We start from the raw sequence: 19,676 nt of genomic DNA on the forward strand, positions 1-19,676 counted from the left end.
AAAGTTCCCAATTAAGATAAAGTTGGCACGATTTTGGTCCGCGTGCCTTGGCTCGTGGTGTCCGTGGTTCCGGTGATCACCTACACACGCAAGGACTCTTCGGCGTTGCTTATCGTAAGGCGAAGATTAAGGTCTTCTAAAGGTAACTCACCAAGGGTAGGGAGCTACTTAGGCGCAATATCTAGGTCTTGGAATTCCTATCTTCTGGGAGGCCGTGTACCTTTCCCAACCCAGTTTTGCATAAATCTAGCAAACAACGTTGGCACACCATCATTTGTACCTTTTACAAAACCGTCACCGAACAAACATCCCTTTCTAGGCACCGATGCCGCACAGGCGCATCATTTTCGCCTCATAAAGTGAATGTGGTGCAGCCGATATCTATCCCCAGCGTCCAAGAACACCGTATAGGACGTTCACTTTACGCCAACCAGTCGGTACACAGATCAGAAGTTGTGTTGGCAAGGCAAAAACGCGGACAGATGACGCTACCAAGAATGATGTCCGCAATCGAAGACACCTTTCCCTTTCGACATTGAGACCGGGTATGGGGAGTTTGTTTGCCGCCGCTTAATGGCACCTCACTGTGATCTAGGATGTTTGCTCATCGTACGTTTATTTTTAGCAGGTGGAAGATCACACACACACACACACACACACACACACACACACACACACACACACACACACACACACACGTACTCTAAATGGCAGCCTTAGAGGATGGCGGTGTAATGAATAGTTGGCGCATGAAGAACAGTAATTACTACGTCAAGAAGTCTTTCGGCTTTTATGCCTCGCCGCATTTTAAGGTTGTAGAAGGTTGCTGGGGTATAATTAAATTTGCAAAAAATATTATAATATAAGAGTGAGTTCTTTCATTTTTAACTCGATAAACAGTAAAAAAGACTTATAATTTTTACAACGTTTTTCACTTTTATTTTATCTCCATCGTTATTTACATTCTGCTTCTACCTTCTTTATTTTGCATTTTCATATATACTTTTACATTTCACTTTCTTCTTTTTTATATATTTTCTATCTTTTTTTATGTTACCAAATGCGCTTTCACTATTTTGTCTCACTGGTTCTTTCTTCCCACTTTTCCCTACCTCTAAATATATGAAATGCGTGCCTTAACATTGTTTGCCTGTTTGTCGTTTGCTTCACATCTAACGTTTTTTTCTGTTTCTGCTGTCTGCTGGAAATGTTTGACATGGCATGTTTGTGTTCCTGTATCGAATTTCAGGCTAAATGATAGCTAGACCAAAGCCAACTGTTTTCATGCACACCCTCGTTGGGTGCAAATGGTAAGCTGAATTTCGGTAACAAAATAAGGTACAAAACAACTCGCGCTGGCTGGCTTGTTGCGGTCCAATTATCCTTTTTTTAAAGTAGTTTTTTGCATGATACGGGATCATCTGAGCTCTAGCGTGTTCACGGGATTTTTACCTTTTCGCTTTTACTTTCCTAACTCTTGCCGCCCTGCCATCATGTACATTTACACACTATTATTTACGACCATCGTTGAAGGAACACTGGTGTAGTAAAACTGCTGCTTGGTAGCATCGTAATACTGGAAAGGGAGAGAGAAGAAAAAAAAAACAAGAAAACATCAGGAAGTAGACAAATAAAGAGCAGAAATTGGAGAGCAAAGCAGGCAAAAAAGAAGATTCACGGGTTTTTGGGCAGAGCATAATTTATGTTAATGTGTCTTTACGGTGGATTCTGGGACGATGCGTTTTCATCCACCGCCATCCATACAGGAGACACTCCCTTGTAAATGTCAGTTACGTAATGGCGCGGCCATTCGACCTGGAGAGTGCCAATTTTGTCAAGTTTTTCGAATTTTGGCACCTTTTTTTCTCCTGTCAAGAGGGTTTTGGCCAGTATGATTATCTCATATCTCGTGCTACATGTGAAAACAGTTGTCTCCGGAGGAAAAATTACGTTCCCAGAAAAAGAGAAAATAGAAATAACGTTTATATCGAGACGCGTTCGCTTTATCGGGTCTTCGTCGAAAGGGGTCACAGGGAAAAGTTCAAAATGTCGCTTGCGATGAGATACGAAGGAGTTTTTGTCAACCTCAAAATTGAACGACAAATTAATGATACACCATTTACTTAATGACGGTAAATTAAGCTCATTACGGGGCAATGAGTTCCTGTTAATGCTTTTTTGCATGGACTGCCCTTTGAAGCTCGCGTGGACATGTGTTGAAAGTGAAAAATGATACCGCAAGGCTAACCTGTTGAAAGCGGGAAAAGAAATTTCTCGCAAGCTTAATTGAGACAATTACGGCACAAAAAGTAAAGCGAAATTTGGAAGCCATTAAACATACGGCTCAATAAGTTCGTTTGTCAAAAACAGCGATTTAAAATAGGTACTGATGGAGCATTTTTATCCAAGCTTCCAGATAGAGGTCCAAGAGGGTTATAGAATCAAAGGAAAAGCAAACACAGCTTCCCAAAGCAATCCCTTTCACTAGCTACGCACCACACGTTTCGTTAGCCGCAATTGTAGTTACACGAGCGTAACTAATTGCCTTGACAAAAATAGGAGGAGATACACTCACACAAAAACTGAAACCAAAGTCACCGTGCTTGCTTGAGTTGTTTTCATTTTCAACCAGCTTGCTGAACGTCAGGTTGCAAAAGGGTTCTCTCTCCCTACGGTAAGGCCCACCCGCCCGCTGACCATTAGCTTCTACCACGTTTCCCGTATCGCTCGTGCCACGTGACTGCACGCAGAACGAGCAAAGTGTTCCCAATTTTCCCAATCGGATTCCCAATCGATCCCAACCCTTTATGGACCGTTCACGATGGCTTTCCATTCGCGTGCACCACCGAGATGACCACCTTAGGGCTTGCGGTGGTCTCAGCTCCCTAATCCAAGTGGGAGTAACCGAGATAAAGTGCCGACAACCAGCCAGCCAGCCGGCAATAGAGAAATGAACCGTGACCCACCGCTCCTCGCATTTGGGTACAATTACGTAATTGCAGTTTGATAATCTTGACCTGATAGTCACGTGGAATGGATTTAGGCACGGGTCGATCGCGTCTGATCAAACGGTTTCGTACATGCTTATCTGGCAAAGGGATCGTGTCCACTGTCTCAAACGCCTTTCCAGCAAGGAAAGTTAATTAGCTGCAATTTGATGGTAGTGTTCGATTAATTTGCCTTTGACCAGCTGGGGGGCACGGGAAGACAAAAAAGGCGCAGGACAGGTCCATGCGGTCCCCCCAAAGGAAAGGGAGTGCCTAGGTTCATTACGCCGGGTCATTCATTAGCACAAGCGTACAGCATCCGGTTGGTAGCTGAAGAAAGTAACGAACAAAAAAATAGACGAAAGAAACCTAGCCCAGGTCTTTTTTTTTTTGCAAAAGGGAAGCGCCTTATTATTATCCACTTGCCACTAGGTTCCAAGACTGGAGCGTTACGGTAACACTACGAGCAAGTGCCCTCGTGCCCCTTCGGTGTGTGCACGGCTCTCGCTTCACATACGAACAGCCCTCATCAGATGGCAGAGGTCGTGGCGGTCGCCAGATGACATAAGCGAACAAGAGCGCATAAGCTCTAGACATCGAGGATTATGACCGTGTAGAGCCCGTGTGTGCCTGTGTGTGTCTGGAGACACTTTCTTTCCATTCCTTCGCAGGGCGTTGCTCGCTTTCGAGGAGTGCCGAACGAAGCGATCGGTTACATTCAGATGTGAAGTCACCGTAGCGTGAGTGAGGAAAGAAAATCTAAACCGTCGCCGGAAAAAAATAAAGGCTAAGTCCACCTTTCGCCACTTGTTGGTGCGCCCTGTACTTACGCGGTTCTGTGACACTAACTGGGCTAGGGAGCGCAAGAAACCGAAACCATACTTTCGTTACACCAAACATACACAAAATTTCAATAACAATTCGATCGAGAGGAAAAGAAAAGCGAACGCGATGAAAAAAGCGAATCGGTAGCTGCCTAACGATGACAAAAGACTTAAACGCAACCACAAGACACGAACCTCACGTGATAGCGGGAATGTAAAGCGGGTAGAGTTTTGTGCATTTAATTAAATTAGACATTCGTGCATAAATCATGCGACACGGGAGAATAGACATGGAAATGGTTTCATTTTCCCCACACACACACACACACACACACACACACACACACACACACACACACACACACACACAAACTCAGTCACTTACCACAATATACGGCATGTATTTAACCTTCTCGTAGGCCTTGTACTTCTTCAGCTTGGGATTGTACTTTCCGTTGAGCTTATCGTACTTATCGTACTTGCTCTGTGCCTGCTGCTGCTGGTCGTGGTAGAGATCGTTGGTGGCGAGCAGGGCCTGCTTGGCAGATCCGTACGACACTTCCGTGTGCTTCGGTACGACGGCATAATACTTGAGACCTTTGTTTGGCACGTACTGCACCGCCAGACTTGGCACGACGTGCTGCTGCTGCTGCTGCTGCTGTTGTGGTGGCTGACTATGTGCTCCGGAAGCTGGCTGCTGGTTGGACTGGTGTGGCTTATCAATGATCTGTCCCGTCGGGGCGGCAGTCGTAGGGCTTTGCGTTGGGCTTGCTGGCGTGGCAGGTTGGGCCGGCTGCTGCTGGTGGTGGTGGTGCTGTTGCTGTTGGGATTGTTTGCGCTGCTCCAGAGTGATGTCATTGTACTTGGGACGCGATGGTGGTGGGAGAATGTACCTAAGATACAGGAAATAGAGCTTGGTTTATTGGGGACTCCAAACCTAATGGGTCGAAAGGTCGAACGTACCTGTAAGGGTTAGGATTCGGGATGTCATCGGACTGATCTTCCCACACTGGAGCAGGGTCGCGGAACGGTGGCTGAGGTACGGGGGCTGGCGTGCTCGTCGGGGGCACTATTGGTCCAGTGTTTGTGTTCCAATCTACCCTTATCGCTGAGACGCTTATCACGGAGACGATCAGCAGAACCACGGCTGTCGGTTCCGTTTTCTGTAACAAGAGAGCAACAAAGCAAAGGATGTCTAGGATTAGTTGAAAGTTGAAGGATTAATTATTTTGTCAATGAAAATATAACCAAGGCTCACACAATTTTCAAAAGCTCTCCCAATGTTCCCGTTCCAACAGTACACCGAATGATAAATGATCGTGTATCACTATCATCAATAGCCGTCGTTTGTCGTTAACCTTTTGCCGAAAAGCGCCACAAATGGTTCGCTCGTGAACAAACAAAGCTGCGAAAGGAAAGCCTACGAAGGAAGGCCGCTCGACCAAAATAAGCTCGTCCAGCTCGAAACGAAGCCACTCGCAACGGGGGGGAAACCATTTACCACAATCTGCAGCATCTTAATTTGTGTGGAGCAGTTTGGAGCATGAATGATGGTCATCATTCAGAGTGAGGATGCTTTTTTTCTGCTCTCCCGTACTCCTTTTACTTGCCGTGGCCTATTAGTCTCACTCGAACGATCTCACACAGTTCGGAACAATCCCCATGGGAGGTGAGACCTAACGCCATCTCTGGATCACCGTTCCGGACCGCTGAATGTCGCAACGTCGATCGACCGCTAGGATCGATGAAGAAATTACATGATAATATCTTAATGATGATTATCGCTTCTGTTTAACCCAGTTGTGATCGAGCCCGTGATTACATGATGCGGTGCACCTGCCGCGAAAAAAAAGCTCGGGGCGTACCCAGATGCGTCTGGGGTTTAAATAGCTAACAGTGAACTGCACGGGTAATATGCCTCGACGAATGGTGACGGTTTGGTGATAAGCCATCAATCAATTATGGGTCGCTGAGCTGAAGTGTTGTTATTAAAACGTATAATAATTCATTTCCCCTTTGAATGGGGACCCATTTCGTCACTCTCAGCCACCGGACTCTCCGCGATCAAGGTGTCGATATACTCGTCTAGCCCATTAGCCGGTCTGGCGCTCTGCTGCTTAAGACCAGACCGAGGCAGCGAAGAGAAATGTAGACGGGCAAAAGAAAAGTGCAACTAAAGTGTGTAGGCTTTTTTGCTGGTTTTCCACCGAGAGTTGAGCGAGTTTTATCAATTACAGCGCGTAACGCCCATATTTAATGGTTAGTCGCATTGCGCAAGTCGTAGTGCCCGCACCGAATAGTGCACAGCGGGGAAAGACGACGACGACGAACCGAGCATTACATGATAACGTGCGCCTAATGATATGTCATTGAGATACTGTTTGAATGTTAATATAATCCTACAAACGGTTAGGCCAAACGAGACAGTGGGAAGTGGAGGCTGAGTGTGGAGTAAATAGCACAATGATAATGTTGGAGCTTTTTCATTCCAATTATGTAGGTGGGAAGTAGTTGATCAGGTTTGATTAAATAAATATGCGTCGGCAATCATGCACTGCAGTGGATTTTACCCAGCGTGCACTTGTGATGTAGATCTAGATGTATGTCTTGATTAGGCCAAAGTCTATTTTAACTTATTCATGTTACTTGGCGTCATGATCAAGCTGATTCAACCAGTTAGTGTGACTTATGTTTAACAGATTTTCAGATTGCGATTAGTTGCTTCTTAGAAAGGAAAATTTAACATTTCAAAAATATAGGCCCTATGTTATAATCCTTATAAATCCTATTATAATCCTTATAAAACCGCGATATTTATAAATTAGATTATATTATTCCTTTGTACTGTAAACTGTAAATGTTTTATCGTCAATATTTGCTTCCTTATATAACTTCAGTCTACTTAATCAATCGATGGCTTCATAAGGAAAACTCAGTATTAAAAACCATAAATAAAAGTAATGTTAAGACAATAAAGAAGACTAAACAGAAACAAAGAGAGCAAGTTCCGATACAATAAACCTCAATATCACTTCGCACCATCAAGGATGGAGAGTACGAAAACGAATGGTTTTGGATTGAGAATTCTCAAACACAATGAAAGGACTTGGAAGATGCATAAGTGATGCGAGATACGAGGATAGTAAAGATCTCTTCCAACTCTTAAGTTTTACGGAATCATGATGGTGGATGGTGGACTGGTGGATTTACCATCTGCTAAAGGTTGCTTCATGGGTCAACAAGGAAGCTAGAAAAGGCAAACAGAGGAGTTCAAGATTTAAGCGTCATAGAAAATACTCCATGTGCCTCTACATCTTATCTTTGTTCAGATTGAAATGAAACTTGTTCAGAGAGAGCTAGAACTTATTGAATATTCTCAATTATGCTCCAATTTAAGTGCAATCTCTACAATTTCTGAGCAAACCTCTTAGAAGGCATTAAGAAATTCTATTTTAAAATTTGATTTGCTCATCACTCTCCAAATTTCTCTGGAAACTTCAACATCAAATTCAAAGCAGTTCCTCTGTAACCAAAAGCCGCTCCTTAGCAACACCCTTCAACCGAACCGACCGTACGGTCAAATACCACCATTTCCTGTGATTCGTAAATTGGAGCTGAATTCCCTTTTCGTCGGGCGTACCATTTCGGTATGCGGCAGTCGGACGGTCGGTCGGCACCATCAACAAAAACAAAACAAAATTGAATAAAATGCACTTTACCGCATAGGGAATGCATGAGCATTGCTTCATGCAAGTGGTGGAGGTTGATTACGGTGGGCGTACATATGCACCCTTTTCGGCTTTGCCAATAGGAATTAGAGAAAAATCCTCCCTTTAACGTTCCGATGTGTGTGTTTTTTGCCAAATGATGCGTTGAGTAAGCCGAGTGGTGCGTTTTGGCACGGTAAATGATTTTATTGCTTTTCATATAAAATGAAAGCCCGCTCGGGTGAAGAAAATCAGTAGTGAAGAAGTGTCAGTGCAGTGCAGACATAAAAAGGGAAAATTGGTACGAATTGTGGGCAAGCGTGAAACACAAAATCCAAACAAAATGAAGCGAGTGCGTAAGACATGTGATCTAAGCTGTATGTTCTTGGGTGGCTGACCATAGTGTATATCTCGATTTGTATGCTTGGGTTTTCCAGCTTTTACTCGTTCCCTGTCTGTTCCTGGCGCTCCAAGCTGCGTCAGCAGTAGAACACCTCGAAGAAGCGGAAGCACCCAGCGAACACGAACAGGTCGTGCCAACGATCGCGCAGGATTTTGAGCATCACGAACCGCACGACTATTACGCTTACCCGAAGTACAAGTTCGAGTACGGCGTTAAGGATCCGCACACCGGTGACCAGAAGAGCCACTGGGAGGAACGGGACGGCGATGTGGTGAAGGGTGTGTACTCGCTGTACGAGCCGGACGGCTCGGAGCGGGTGGTGGTGTACCGGGCGGACAAGCTGCACGGATTCGAGGCTCACGTCAAACACATCACCCACGGTGGCCACGTGCAGGAGTACGGTCAGGAGCACGCGTACCTGGGGGAGGCTCACGGTGAGCACGGTTACAGCTACAGTAATCAACACCTGGAGTAGGGTCAACCGGGTCAAGAAGGCTCTCATCGTTCCCGGCCTGTTCCAGCTATCTACCCTGTCCCATACTCAATAAATAGTTTTCCCCAACAAACCGATCCGATTACGTCGCGAATTCGTTGCACGAAAAACGCAAACGGTGGTCCATAAATCATCAAGTCCAAAGAAAAAAAGAAAACATCTGTAAGCGAGCTTCATTGACGAGATGGACGAGAATTGCTAATCCAATTTTAGACATCCAATTGGCAGAGGTTGGAATAAAATATTGGGTTGAATAATGCTAATCGTTCGTGCCCACCCGGCACACGATAATGGAAACATCGAGAGGTGCGTCCAAACACGCCTCAACGTTCAAGCGATCCACAACCACCCACCGTCCAATTCCCATGAATCAGCGTACGATCGCCCAAAAAGCTCTCCGGGAAACAATTTCATCTGCCAACAAACGTTTGCACGCTCCCACGTCTTGGTTGGAAGTTTTTTTGTTCTGCAAAAGCGTTTTGTACGGTGGCGTGGTGCCGTTAGTGGCGCTTTTACATAATCTCTTTTGGCCAGCTCGTTGTAGCGAGGTATGATTGATCCGTGCTCTGGTAACGATGACACGAAAACGGTAATTGTTCTCGCTGTCCCGAACCGCCCCGGGGGGAAGCTGAAGTTCCTCCTGGATCGTACCGTGTGTCCCTTTTATGGGGCTTCTCCTTAAAACGAGCAAAGAAAATGGTGGAAATCAAGCCGGCACCATGCGCACAAGTCAAAATGGATCGAAGTGTGTGTGCTAGAGTCATGGGAACCATGAATGCAGGGAAATTGAAATGTTTGAAGGATTGATTAATGGATCTTTAATTGTGTGCATGCGTGTGGAGCGGGCTTTGTGGAGTCTCCACTCACTGGTCTCTGTCCCGACTTGGCTCTTCTCTAATCTCCCGGCAATAATTCGTTTGCGATAATTCCTTCTGCTCCTCCATAAATGGTTCACTACGAGTGCAAAGGCTCTTTCTCTCTAATGAAGCGTACGAAGGGTGGCACACGAGCTCGAACTCGATCGCCGTATGAAGATCGGCTACTCGCGGCGAAAGGGAAGGCTGATTTTTATCAACCACCAGTCCAGATGGTAATGTGATACTGCACTACGCCGCTTTTACAGACCTCCTGTACTGAGGGGAAGCAAGCGGCGCTCGAAGGGATTGGAGGCTCCGGTTGCGTAAGGGTCAATTAATGTTTCTACGAATGTGGGCTGGGAAAATTGGTTTTTGGGCTTGCTCCAGTTAAGTGCGCCACGCCGTCTAGCCGTCACAACAATTTAGGAAACATGACGTACTTGTAGGACGGATGATGATGATACGCAATCCGGCGGCATAGAACCTTAACGCTCCCTCGCAAGTCACATACACACACAGCACGGATTTGTGAAAGTACGAGATAATAAAATTCCCTTTCCGAACGCTTGCGCTTGATTGGCGATTACGGGTGGGCAGGATAATCGGTTCGAATGCTGGAACGCATTCGAGGGTGATTAAATGTTTGAGAAATTGACAGTCCGATTATCTGCTGCTCGCTCGATAAAGCCATACCCTTTAGCCAATTAGATTTGAAAGAAAAAGGACGGCTGTCTTGGGTTGTTTGGGCAGTGATCCGCGGGCAAGTGTAGGGCGATTGCGCCAGACAGGGTTGACATATGGAGGTTAGGAAAACTAGTTTCAGCTTTTCCAAGCATTTATATAGAAGTGATATGAATTCTAGGTGTTGTGGAAAGGGACGCTCAAAAAATCTCAAACCTCACAAATTTGGAAACATATTTGCAAGTTTGAAGTTTAATTAATAAAATAATTTATAAGCTTCTTCAAAGGAGTGTTTTGTTGCAAACTGTGTGAAAGAAGCAAAAAAAATTAAAAAATAAATATTCGAAGAATCGAAGCTTAGAGTGTAAACTACAGGAAATAGTCCGAAGAAGAAAATGAACTCAAAAATGAACTCGGAAATGAGTTTATGATTTTACAATATTATAGAATAAATAAACAAAAGGTCATTGAAAGTGAAACAAACTTTGAGACTTCATAGAGTAAGCTGGGTTTCTGAAGAAAATAACATATTTTTTAACTTTTTCTTTGCAAAATAATAACTTTCTTAAATCATAAGATTCTCATGTAAATGTATGAGCTTCTAACACCTTGCTGCAAGAACGTTAACGACTCTTGCCCGATGCTAGGACAGCTGCAACAAAGTTATAAGCATTATTGAAAAAAATCATTGCTCACTATCCCAATAATCGCAACCTGCTATTATACAGTTTTCTTTTCATTCTCCCGCAAACCTACCCACAATGTTTGTCAATACGATTTAATTACTTGCTTAAATTATATAGTGCCATTCATTCTTCATCTTGAAATCCATCAAAATGCACCTTTAATCAAATACCGGCACAGAAAAACCCGAACACCGTTCTAACAATTCGCCTCGTGTCTAAAATGCGGTAAATCATGTTTGCATTGCCATGTCGGAAGACCGATTTTTGCTACAGTCATTGCACCCACTCCCTACTATAACTCTATTCATCAATCTTTGGCCCAAGAAAAGAACACTAACGTCACCCCGTTCGGAACGTGTGGCTAATCAAGCCACAATCAAAAGAGATATAACACACACCTCCCACCTAACCGTGTCATGACTGTCCAATAAAGAACCCTAACGTTTACATCGCCACAAGAATCTTTGCCTATAGAATTAGGCTTCGGTAAGTTCGCCATTGGGGATACCTTTTTGGGGACTCGACCAGTCAGAGATGGGGCCGTCTCATTTTGCTTATTCAATTATCTCGTTGCAACGTCAAACTGTGACACTGTGGTGTACGTAGAAGGAATGGCCAATGGAAGGTGAGAACACTATTGGCGCACGCAATCAAGGCGTTCGTGCGATCCGTCCATCAGCATGACAGTGCACTTGCCGTTGTGCTGTGAGGAGCTGCCTCGAACTGCAATTAATTAAAGAACCGACTAATGGAAGCCACGAGTTCATCATATTGCCGATCATCGATTGAGTGTGTTTGTGTGTCAAAGTCGTAGGATGGAAGTTTTCATTTTCAGCTGACCCTTTGAATGAGGACTCGCAAGACACTGAGGATTTTACTGAAATTTTAACATTATTTCTCTCCATCTCCGAATGATTTATTTCAACCCGATTTCGTTCACCCGATTATCATTTTCCGGTCATCGTTTGAACCAGATCAAGCCCACCGGGCAACAGTTTACCTCCTTCTCGATCATAAATCGTTCCTAGCCCTTAAAGAAAAAAAAGCAACAGTTCCTCCCAGTCACTATCGCGCGAGGTTTCTTTGCACACGCCCTATAGTGGCTACCGTGTTGCGATTGCGCGTGGTCCCATAAATCTGGGAGAAGCTTGAAGGCGTTCGGTTGATCCGTGGCACAGAAAGAATGTAACGATGTTGCGCCTGAAGCTATGCTTTGCATGATGCCAACGATGCGATTAGAAAGGCGTGCGAATGGCACGCGCGAATAAGACATAAGGTCTATAAATAAGAGGACCCAGTTACGGATACGAAGTACAACGAATGGCTTTTACCATTGATTGTTCACACAAGGATCTTTTCCAATTTTTTTCTTTCAAAGCGTTAATTTGAAATGGATCATCTGGCTAGATAATAATGCCAATAAAATAGCCACCATCTATTTCAAAAATCGCCACCCCACGCTGTAATGACACACAATCGTGGTGGTGAAAAAGGTGCGAAACTAATGAAGTCGTCCAATCACAATTGCAGCACAATCGAGCAAATGGGGTTCTTTTGCATAATTTAATCAATCTGCCAGCGATCAATATTTTTGTCTGACCTTTCTAAACATATAACCGCACACACGGTCCAAGTGTCCAGACGCGGCACACCTCCACGAAGTCGAAGTCGATCGAGATTTAGACTCTCAACCGGGAGGTTTGTCTTCGGACTCGCTCCCTTCTCCTTCTAGCCCTTGCACCCCTTTATCAATCAATCAAACGTCACCCCCGAATCATTATCATAATGGAGAGCAAACATTTAGTCACACCTTCTAATAACTTCAACGGCACACCGCGATCAGAAACAGACTGCAAGCCTGTCCGGCGAACGGTAATGGATCTGGTGAGTTACGCAGGCTTAAAGTGGGCAGAAACGCATTGCGCGAGCCTCAAGTCGTGCACGCTTTACCTCTACAACTTTGTTGTTATAATATGCAGCTGGACATATCCAACATTTCTTACGCTCACGATAAAAAAGCTACCGAAGGGGGGGACTTTTTGATGCGAATTAATAAGCTCATAATGTACTGTAATTTATAGTGCGTCTTAAGTGCACTAGCTGTTAAAGTAATAAGCCAGGATCCGATTCCCTTTACACCATTTCATCCACCCACGGACACAACACTTCAGCATGCGCGTTAATTGCCCGCGAAACTGCATCACACACACGTTGCTATTGCGGCTCGACGATCACGACTCGACCTAAGAGCACAGTTCAAGATCAAGGTCGGCAGCGCGTGTGGTGAGCACAAACCAACACCGAACACACTCTGCCATCAAACGGAACCGGTAAACGGATTGTGGATCGTTTCGGTTCAATTATCCGTTTCCACCAGGTCAGCAAAAACCGCACACACACACAGATACAGACACGTGTGTGGTTGCTCTTGACAGTCGCCGGATGATGATCACATCCGTTTTGCAGATGCGGCCGGCGGGCAATTTGATTATTTTTATGCTGCGCATCGTCCGACGGGACGGTGCTTCCGCTGCCGGCGGTGCCACCTTGAGGCTGCGAAGCCACGATACGGAAGAGTCGGCGTGATTTAAGCGAGGACACAAGCGACGAATGACTGCTTGTGTGCGCAGGTTTAGCGTTTTATGAGGGAGCTATGGTAATAAAAAATCGTGTCTGAAGATGACACGATTCACAAAATGGTGGCAGTTTTTCACTTTTGTGACGCTGTGAAGCTTAAACAAAACATCGCTTCTATATACACACGAAACGCTTGTACATGCTGACGCTCAAACAAACGCTGCTACTTCAATCGAAACAATCGCCCATTTGTAATTAATAGAGGTGAGAATGTTTTGCTTGGCTGCAACACAGGCTGCAAAATGTCTCTGACGTTGGAGCGGAGTGGTGTTGTGTTCCGGAATGCTTTTCAATCAAACGAGTGAGAGATTGAACGGTTGGACGCGTGCACGTTACGTCAAGCTTCGTAACGGCTGCGCTCCGTTCGATAGAATTATTACGACGGATGATTACGCATCCCGGCATCACCCCAGTGTTGTGGATGGGTTAGTGATTCGCCAGACTGCTACATTCCAATTAAGCGCGCTAAATAGCAATTTGCATGCTGTGCCGTACGATTGCTAGACAGGCAGGTTCGCTAGGGAGGATTATGAAGCAGTAGGAGTCATTTTTTAGCTCCAAGAACAATAGAAATTTCAAGTAGAATAATGTGAAATAAGTGTTTGTCGTGAAACTTACCACCCAAAGTTGATGATTCCGCCGCATTTTGTGTTTTGAATAGTTGATTTTGATGTTGACGTCGATTGGTAGTTATTCACTCACTATTTTAGTACTTTTGTTTTGCTGTTTGTTCACTAAAAGATTTTATTTTCTCTGAAAATGAAATTAAATTATTTTTCACTTCATTGTTGAGTCTTTTTTTCTTAAATTAAACGTGAAATGTTTGCATAATACATGCAGTTTTAAATAAATTTCAATCATCTCACGCCGTGTCCATTCATGCTGTCCTTAATCGTGCACCGCATGCCATTGAATTTAACATTTTCATACACCAACGCTCAAACAAAAAGACAAACACACACACACACATCGGATCGGCATAAAAGTACACCCTGAATATCGCGACTTCACATAAAAAGCTACTGGTAAACAATCGACAGCACGCACGACCACAACATGAACCTGCAAACAGTGAATAGTAAAACACTCCCCACGATATCAAAACCCAAACAAAAAGGGAGCTTTTTCATGTCTGCAAATTTTCTCCTCCCCAGTCTTCATTTTTTCCCCTCACAACCCTCACTTCTTCCCTACCGACCGGTATTGTATTGGTAAGTGCACGTAATAAATTATGCATGGAAATGTTGCCGGGCGGGAAATATGCCGACGATCGCCCGCAAAACGTAAGCCGGCTTGCCCGATCAATGCTTTCTTTTATGTTCTTTCTTTTCATATACCGGTCTGGGTATGTAACCGTTCGATTCCCCCGCCAAGCTGGGCGAACGTTTAGAGAATGCACTCTCATTGCCGAGCCGACTTGCACGGCTCCATTCGGGGCTTCCTCACGGGCTGAATTACGAGGTTGATAGTGTGAGTTTGCAAAGCAAGTGGTGTCATTTTTATTAAAATTCAATGTCTCCACGAGGTAAGGTGTGTAACGAATTTATATGAGAGTGCATGTGGGCTATGGTTGTTCAATGTAAAGGGTTAGTAAAACGGAATGAAGCTAAATTGAATTAAGGCTTACCGGGTAAAAATTTTCAAAAAAATAAATAAATGAAAAATATATGCGGAACGGCAAATAAATGTGGCACGAGCTCAACAATTTATGAGAAAACGTAAAAAATGCTAGCCCAATCCTAAAATATTTTGGGATAGTGTAAATTAACTCTTTTATGCCTTACAGTAACCGATTTAACTGACTGAATTTATTTCAGGCGTTTTCTCTGCGATTTTACAAGTTATAAGCTTGATTTTAGAAGATCGAATTTTAAAAATTATATATTTACCAAAATTACTAGTTTTATATATGATGAACAAATAAATGAGTCGACCGTTAAAAATCCTCCAAACAAACATATGGCAAACACCTCAAACTCCATTATGCAATGTGTACGCATCGCATTAATCTCTTTTCAAAAAAGCGCTTACATTTGTTTAGCTCACACTGGCAAATTTACATTACATGTTAAAAACTAAACACGACCGCACAGATAAGAAATAAAAAATTCAACGCTAAGCTGATAATTTCCCCACCGGCTTGAAAGTGTCATTGGTGCAGCCCGTATCGAATGGTTCGACAAACTGCTGCCAGCCGAGTGAAAATAAGTCAGCACTACTAGGCCAGCCAGCCAGCTAGTACTTGTGCAATCGAATCGCCCGGCGCGACGCGCCCAGTGACGGAACGAACGAATCGACCCGTTGCCACTGCTGAATGTTTGCTTTTCCTTCGGCAACTCTAGGTTTGTTTGACTGCAAAATTGGCCTCGAGGTTGCGCAGAAGAGCGAGCCACTCGCTGGCATCCGTACCAGAGCCGACTTAAACGCAATAAATAGGGAGGAAAAAGTCGCTACACTCTCGTAAATTATCGAGCAAACGTCGCATTCTGGTCCAGCATCGACGCTATCGATATCGTCCAGCCAGCCAGCCAGCCAGCCAGCCAGCCAGCCCTGTGAATGTTAATTCGATAGCGGAGGTTTTTGCATTTGCATAAAACGAACCACCTTCACAAGGCGAGGAAAAGTCACGCTCGCAGCTCGTCCTACAACTACTACTACTACTAGCTTGCGAGCTTGCGTCAGAGCATCAAACGGCCGGTCCCGCTCGGGGTGTTTGGGGTTCGGGAAAACTCGAACAACGCAAGCGCAAGCCATACACGCACAAAGCACACCCCTGCTGCGTACGGCGTTTTGCTCCACCAGCGAAGACACTGCTTTCTTTCGCCGCCCCAGCTGAAGCCAGTCGAGGAGGGCGAACCTCAAGGCACCGATATATCGGGCTGGAAGCTGTTTGCATGATAAACATTCCTCGCTTGAACCCGCCCGGAGCGGTGGGTTTCGGGTGGGTGATCGGGTCAGTCGGGCAGTGGGCTGATGCGACAAAAAACCCCACGCCTCTCCGATCGCGATGGATTCGGTGTGTGCGATGTGTGCGACGAATCACTAATTGTGGAGCAATTATTGTAATGAGTTTGCTTCACTGCAGTGTGTCATTGCGTACGGTTTAACTATTTTTCGACAATGTGGATTTTTGGAAAGCTTTCGCCGGAATCGTTGCGCTGGGAGTTATCGATGTAACACAATTAGTATTGGTATTAGATAAGCTGAGCTAGGTGGGAGACGATATACGTCCGTTCGACGGGAAGCGATATACGTCCTCGGGCGATGAAGATGTTGCATTTAAACTGTTTGATTGCGCTGCGAGATTTCTTTGGTTGAAATTTGCGAGCATTTTGATTATGGTTTTTATAATTTCATAAGCTACATTAATCAACCATGAAATTGGATTTTTGCAAAGTTTTTCTTCTACTACTTTTTATAATTTTTCTGCTGGTATATAATGTTTAAAAATTGGCTGTGAGATATCTTGCTGGCTAATGTGATTGATCCATACCGTGTTATAAAATAAGTTGGTTTAAGTAATTTTTTGTTATGAACCTTTGAGAAATCTGATCTCAATGAATCATATTTTTGTTTAGTTAAATTTTTTATTTGATCGTTCTTTGGCTGAGGTAAATTGCAATTATTAACAATAAATTCTTTAAACAAGAAATTCTAATCGGACCTCAAAATGTTCTGTTTTCAAATGATATTTCAATTTAGCCATTTTTAATATATTCAAAACAATAGTAATGAAATGGAATCAACTTAGCAATAAAAAAGAACAATTTTTTAAACTCCTCTGACTTCTCTGATGACTTGAAAGGTGCAAAGTAATTTAACACATCATAAACACGTTTAGCACTTACAATAGCTGTCAGAAATAATCTTCATTCCAGTACTTGCCCTGCTGCCCACCAGCAGTAGGATTAAAAATGAAAGTATTTGCATTTTAATTGAAATCGCTTTGAAAAAAAAATGATCTCAATATGCCCGTTAGAACACGTCCAACGGCTTCCTACGGCTTCCTGCATCTGAATATCATCAACTTTCCATTTCAACTCACATTGAAATTGACGTAACAACCTCATTTCCATTCGTCAATTCGTCCCCATTTTCTGCGAAGCTGTACTAGATCTAGAACAGCTCTGATCGTCTCGTATCGAGATCACCCGTACAGCCTGCGGCATCAAGGTGAATCTAGGTTCTAGATTCTTTGTCCACGCGAGCGTCACATCACACGAATCGAGTTGGGTGCGAAGGTAGAGGAGTCGGGGATAGTCAACGCGTTCTGTTCTCGGTCATTATATTGTTTCAAGGCTATCGTGTCCGGCCGAAGACGCTCGAGGATCGAGGACGTGCTGTAGCGTCCTCTTGGGAAGGATTGTTTACCGTGGAGGAATCTGCCCACCAACCAACCGGCCCAGTGTGTAACCGGTTTCACAGTGCAAGACCAGGAAGTACGGTGGAGACGTTCTGCCCTGAAGCGGGCACACGGTGAATGTATAATTCATAGCAATCACTTTGACCGCCACTCGCATCTTCCTGGATCTCTTGGTGACTCTTGGCCTCGAATACTGGAGCACCGGTAGGAGCGGAGTGTAAATATAGAATCCAAGTCATTGCTTCTGCCAGTAAAGCACAGGCTTAAGTCACAAACAGATCGTCACACACAGTAGGGAGCGTAGTTGATTTTTTTGCTGTTTTTGAATACGTAAGATAAACACTCCACATCACACGCACAATTGTCAACACTCTTATTGATGGCCATCTTGCCATAAGTGGTCGTAAACAGTTGTACACACACAAAAAAAAAAACAATCAACGTTACTGGCAAGGACGCAGAGTGTACGAAAATCCCACACGATCGCACGCATGCATCGAACATCAGCAATTGTCATGTTTGACGCCGGACTACCCACGAGAACGGTGACGCTGTCGGTGGCGTTGCATTGTTTCTGCGTCGGATGACTAACGAGAATGTTGTGTTGGGTGTTTTGTTCTTTTCCACCGGAAGCCTCAACACAATCCACCCGTATTCAGCATCAGTTAACTTCATTATCACTTCGCAAAGACACAGCTCGGCGACACGGCGCACGATACAATCAACCGCACCGACAACGACCGTCATTAAGCACATGGTCACAATAAATTCAAACTTGATTAAAATTTTTACACGGCTGAGATCGACTGTAAAACTCCTTCAAATAACAATCACACAATAATTCTTTTTATTCTAACACAAAACTTATTTTTCCCCACCAAAAACTGTTTAAATTTCGCTCGAAAAAGCACTTTATTGAACAGAAGACTTCAATCAGCGAAAATAAGCGACGAACCCTCTACACACTACCCTCAGTATGCACTTACAGCGCTGCGCTTCTCTCGTAGCATGCGGAACGGTGCCGAGAAGACGCCGGAAAGCCGAAAGCAGGCGCGTGATAACCCCGGTGACGACAAAAATCGTACTAAATGTTTCAAAAGCCAGCGAAAACGTAATAAAGTTTTGTTGTCGCCATTTTTTTCGTGCCTGCTGTTTGCTGCTTCCTTCGCCGCTCGATTTCGCTCTCAGCGTGGGTTCTCTGGGCAGTCGGGGCTGTTGATGCGGTATCCCCACCGCAGAGCGACAAACGGGGTGAGTGCTCACCAGATCGGCAAGATCTCATCCGCTCGCAGCTTTTCCACTAGGAACACTCGTCTCTGTGTGTCGGTTATGGTCGGGGTGCTTTGCGAGCTTTGAAAGCTTTCAGAGACCGGTACAATTTTTCCCTACTCATGGGCCAATGACGGTTTCTCTCACTCGCTCTCTCTCTCTCTCTCTCTCGTTGTGGAGTTTGCGGTTATGTCATATTTGTTTATGTTTATCTGCCGTGCGTGTCGATCTCTTCTCAGCTGATTCGTTTCTCACCGGTGAGAAATGGTGAGTTCCTGGCGGCGGTTTTGATGAGGGATGCCGTGTAGAATACATTCCAACAATCCAGCCAATAAAAAATAAGCTGATAAGTCACCCTCCTAATCTGTCACAAAAACCTGCATAAAGCGACTTTATTTAAGTGTTACAAGGCCCTTCTTTTATCAGTTGAAAGTTTGTTTTTTCTAAGCTTAAATGTGGGTTTCTCATCTCCTGCATGCAGATGAATGTGCTGAATTAATTAAGAAATGTAAATGTGTAACAACACTACCATTAGAAAACTCAATTTGAACACCGAAGGACAGTATGAAGCCCGTACCTTTCCATTCTATACCACGTACCAAATTGAGCTGTAGTGAGGTAAATAAAAATGGTTGATTAATTTTCTAGACCCACATATTTTAATACGTTTCATCATCCGCATCGTCAAGCGTGCATTTTATCGGCTTCCCTACGCAATGTGACTTTAAATTAAATTTCATCAAAGCCCCTTCTTAACATCACCCCTTTC

The 19,676-nt window shown here is 44.3% G+C and overlaps 2 protein-coding genes across 2 annotated transcripts; one reads left to right on the top strand and one right to left on the bottom strand.

The window, feature by feature from the left end:
• Positions 1–1,101: 1,101 nt before the first annotated feature.
• On the bottom strand, positions 1,102–18,794 carry LOC118510890 (putative bifunctional UDP-N-acetylglucosamine transferase and deubiquitinase ALG13). The gene is made up of 5 exons (XM_036053275.1): positions 18,625–18,794; positions 13,894–14,028; positions 4,775–4,974; positions 4,197–4,704; positions 1,102–1,576 (listed from the first exon to the last, which is right to left on the bottom strand). The coding sequence occupies exons 2-5, from the start codon at positions 13,918–13,920 to the stop codon at positions 1,502–1,504; spliced, it is 810 nt and encodes a 269-aa protein (XP_035909168.1). The 5' UTR covers positions 13,921–14,028; positions 18,625–18,794; the 3' UTR covers positions 1,102–1,501.
• Positions 7,393–8,551, top strand: LOC118510898 (cuticle protein 8-like). Its single transcript, XM_036053283.1, has 2 exons — positions 7,393–7,870; positions 7,956–8,551. The coding sequence occupies exons 1-2, from the start codon at positions 7,862–7,864 to the stop codon at positions 8,394–8,396; spliced, it is 450 nt and encodes a 149-aa protein (XP_035909176.1). The 5' UTR covers positions 7,393–7,861; the 3' UTR covers positions 8,397–8,551.
• Positions 18,795–19,676: the final 882 nt, after the last annotated feature.

The sequence above is a fragment of the Anopheles stephensi genome, chromosome 3, assembly GCF_013141755.1.
Source record: "Anopheles stephensi strain Indian chromosome 3, UCI_ANSTEP_V1.0, whole genome shotgun sequence".
Classification (NCBI taxonomy): Eukaryota; Metazoa; Arthropoda; class Insecta; order Diptera; family Culicidae; genus Anopheles; species Anopheles stephensi.